The sequence below is a fragment of the Eimeria tenella genome, genomic scaffold (assembly GCF_000499545.2).
Source record: "Eimeria tenella Houghton genomic scaffold, Eth_scaff655, whole genome shotgun sequence".
In the NCBI taxonomy this organism is placed as follows: domain Eukaryota; phylum Apicomplexa; class Conoidasida; order Eucoccidiorida; family Eimeriidae; genus Eimeria; species Eimeria tenella.
The window spans coordinates 3022-5509 of NW_013543433.1; the positions used below are offsets into that span (position 1 = coordinate 3022).

General features: G+C 60.4%; 1 protein-coding gene across 1 annotated transcript; it reads right to left on the reverse strand.

The window, feature by feature from the left end:
• Positions 1-131: 131 nt before the first annotated feature.
• ETH_00000935 (cytochrome b5-like heme/steroid binding domain-containing protein, putative) lies at positions 132-1958 on the reverse strand (the record flags this gene model as incomplete). Its single annotated transcript, XM_013377875.1, has 3 exons — positions 132-737; positions 949-1031; positions 1427-1958. 3 exons carry the CDS (start codon positions 1956-1958, stop codon positions 132-134), a joined length of 1221 nt encoding a protein of 406 aa, XP_013233329.1.
• Between the last annotated feature and the right edge of the window lie 530 nt (positions 1959-2488).

The window sequence follows — 2488 nt, forward strand, 5'->3', positions numbered from 1 at the left end:
CTAGCTAGCTAGCTAGCTAGCTAGCTCCCTCGCCCTGTCCCCCGAGCCCTCTAGACTCAAGGCAGTGAACAAAACCCTAAACCCTAAGACCCTAAACCCTAGCCCTTTCTTCGGAAACCCCTAAAGACCCTTCAGGGTCCAAACTGGGGGGTCTTGGGGCTCCCTTCCACTTCTGGGGGCCCCCCAAGCCGTAGGGGCCCCTCGGGGGGCCCCCCGAGCTCCGGGGGCCTCTCTGGGGGCCCCTCGAGGTCTGCGGGTTCCTCCAGGGTGGGCGGCAGAGTCAGCTGGGGGCCCCCAGGGGGCCCTAGAGAGCCCCCGGGGGCCCCCTGGGGGCCCCCCCGGGGGCCCCCCTGAGGGCCCCCCTGGGGGCCCCCCTGGGGGCCCCCCGCGCGGGCCCCCCCCAAAAGAGGGTCTCTGCTGCGCCTGAGGAGGGGCAGCGGGGCGGGGGGCTGGAAGGGCAGCAGCGTGCTGCTGCCGGCGCCCCTGCCGCTGCTGCTGCTGCTGCTGCTGCTGCTGCAGGGGCCCTGCTGCTGCAGCAGCCCCACCTGGCAGTTCAGCAAAATGTACTTGTAGTTGACCCAGGGGTGCCGCTGCTTGAACTGCTGCAGGGCCTCCTGTCCTGCTGCAGCAAGCAGCAGCTGGGGGCCCCCCGGGTGGAAGTCAAGATAAGGAGACAGGTCATAAACCACGCCCCCCAGGGCCATCCAGCAGTCTCCGCGTCTCCGGTGCTTCGCCAGCTGCGCGCAATTGCAGCAATTTCATTCTTTTTCCGCAAATCAATCCACCTTTTTATTCCCCCTTTTAGGGTTTGCTTTTCTCGAGAAAAAACGCGGCAAAACGCGGAAAAAATGGCGCAAAACCACCACATATTCGCGCTGCTAGCGACGGTTTAGGGTTTAGGGTTTAGGGTTTAGGGTTTAGGGTTTAGGGTTTCGCGCTGCAGCGAACCTCCTCCACTGTAATCGGACGCAGCGGATCTTCCCGCGGCTTGTTCGCAGCCATCAACTCCCGAAAACGACTCTGGTTAGAGACTGCAGCAGCAGCAGCAGCAGCAGCAATTGCAGCAGCCGCAGCAGTTGCAGCAGCAGCAGCAGGTGCAGCAGCAGCAGCAGTTGCAGCAGCAGTAGCAAGAGCGGGATTACCAGCAGCGCCAGCACCGTGCTTGCAGCAACAGCAGCAACAGCAGCAACAGCAACAGTGGCAGTAGCAGCAACAGCAGCAACAGCAGCAACAGCAGGAAACACAACAGCAGCAATAGCAGCAATGGCAGCAACAATTGCAGCAGCAGCAGCAGCAGCAGCAGCAAAGTGCATGAAGAAAGAGGAACAAAGAAAAGATGGCGAGAGGCAACAAGACTTAGCAGGAGCAATAGACGCAGCAGCAACACCAACAGCAGCAGCAGCAGCAGCAGCAGCAGCAGCCTTACCTCCCATGCGCCCTGCAGTGCTGATGCGTCCCCCCAAAGGGTTTAGGCTTCCGCTGTCCCCTGCTTGCTGCAGCTGCAGCTGCTGCTGCTGCTGCTGCATTTTTGCTGCATGCGACTGCAGCAAACCCTGAATGGGCATGTGCGGCCTCAAAGGGGTAAAGGCTATTTCTGGCCTGCTGCTGCTGCTGCTGCTGCTGCTGCTGCTGCTGTCGTCGTCGGAGTCGGGGGGCCTGAGAATACGAATAGAGCCCGACTCCGCTATTGTCCCTATGCGCAGAGGCGCAGCAGGCGGTGCAGCAAGTGCTGCTGTTGCTGCTGCTGCTGCTGCTCTTGCTGCTGCTGCTGCGGCTTCTGGCGCTGCGTCTGCAGCTTCTGCCGCTGCTGCTGCATTTGGCGCTGCTGCTAATGCTGCAGACGATGCTGGTGCGGTCCTCGTTTTCGCTGCTGCTGCTGTCGGCGCTGCTGCTGCAGCAGCAGCAGCAGCTGCTGCTGCTGCTTGTGCTGCAGCAGCAGCATCGCCATCAGCATCCATTGTGCCTAGTGAGAGCCACAGCTTTTCAAATATGAAATGCTTTCAGCAGCAGGCGGCGCAGCAGGAGCCCGGGTGTATGTACAGCTCCGGACACAGCTCAACGCCGCTGCTGCTGCTGCTGCTGCTCTCGCTGCTGCTGCTGCTTTTGCTGCTGCTGCGTTTTCTCCTGCTGCCTTTGAGTCTAAAGGCGCTGATTAACTGCTTTGCGGCGAAGCTGGGGCCATACTGCGGTGTACGTACAGCTGAGAACAGCGCATGCACTGCATGCGCTCCGGCTTTGGGGCTTTTTGGCCTCAGGCAGCCTCGGGGCCTTTTGTCTTTTCCCCTGCAGACTTTTCTTTTAATTTTTAATTTGTTGCATTTAAATTTGTTTATTAGCTTTCTAAACAAGCCCGTGGCGACCCGCTGGCAGCTGCTGAGGCTGTTGAGGGGTCCTCCGCTGCTGCTGCTGCAGCTGCTGCTGCAGCTGCTGCAACAGCAGCACATTTCGCCGCAGCAGCTGCAGCATCTTGCGATTTCAGTCTCCTTTT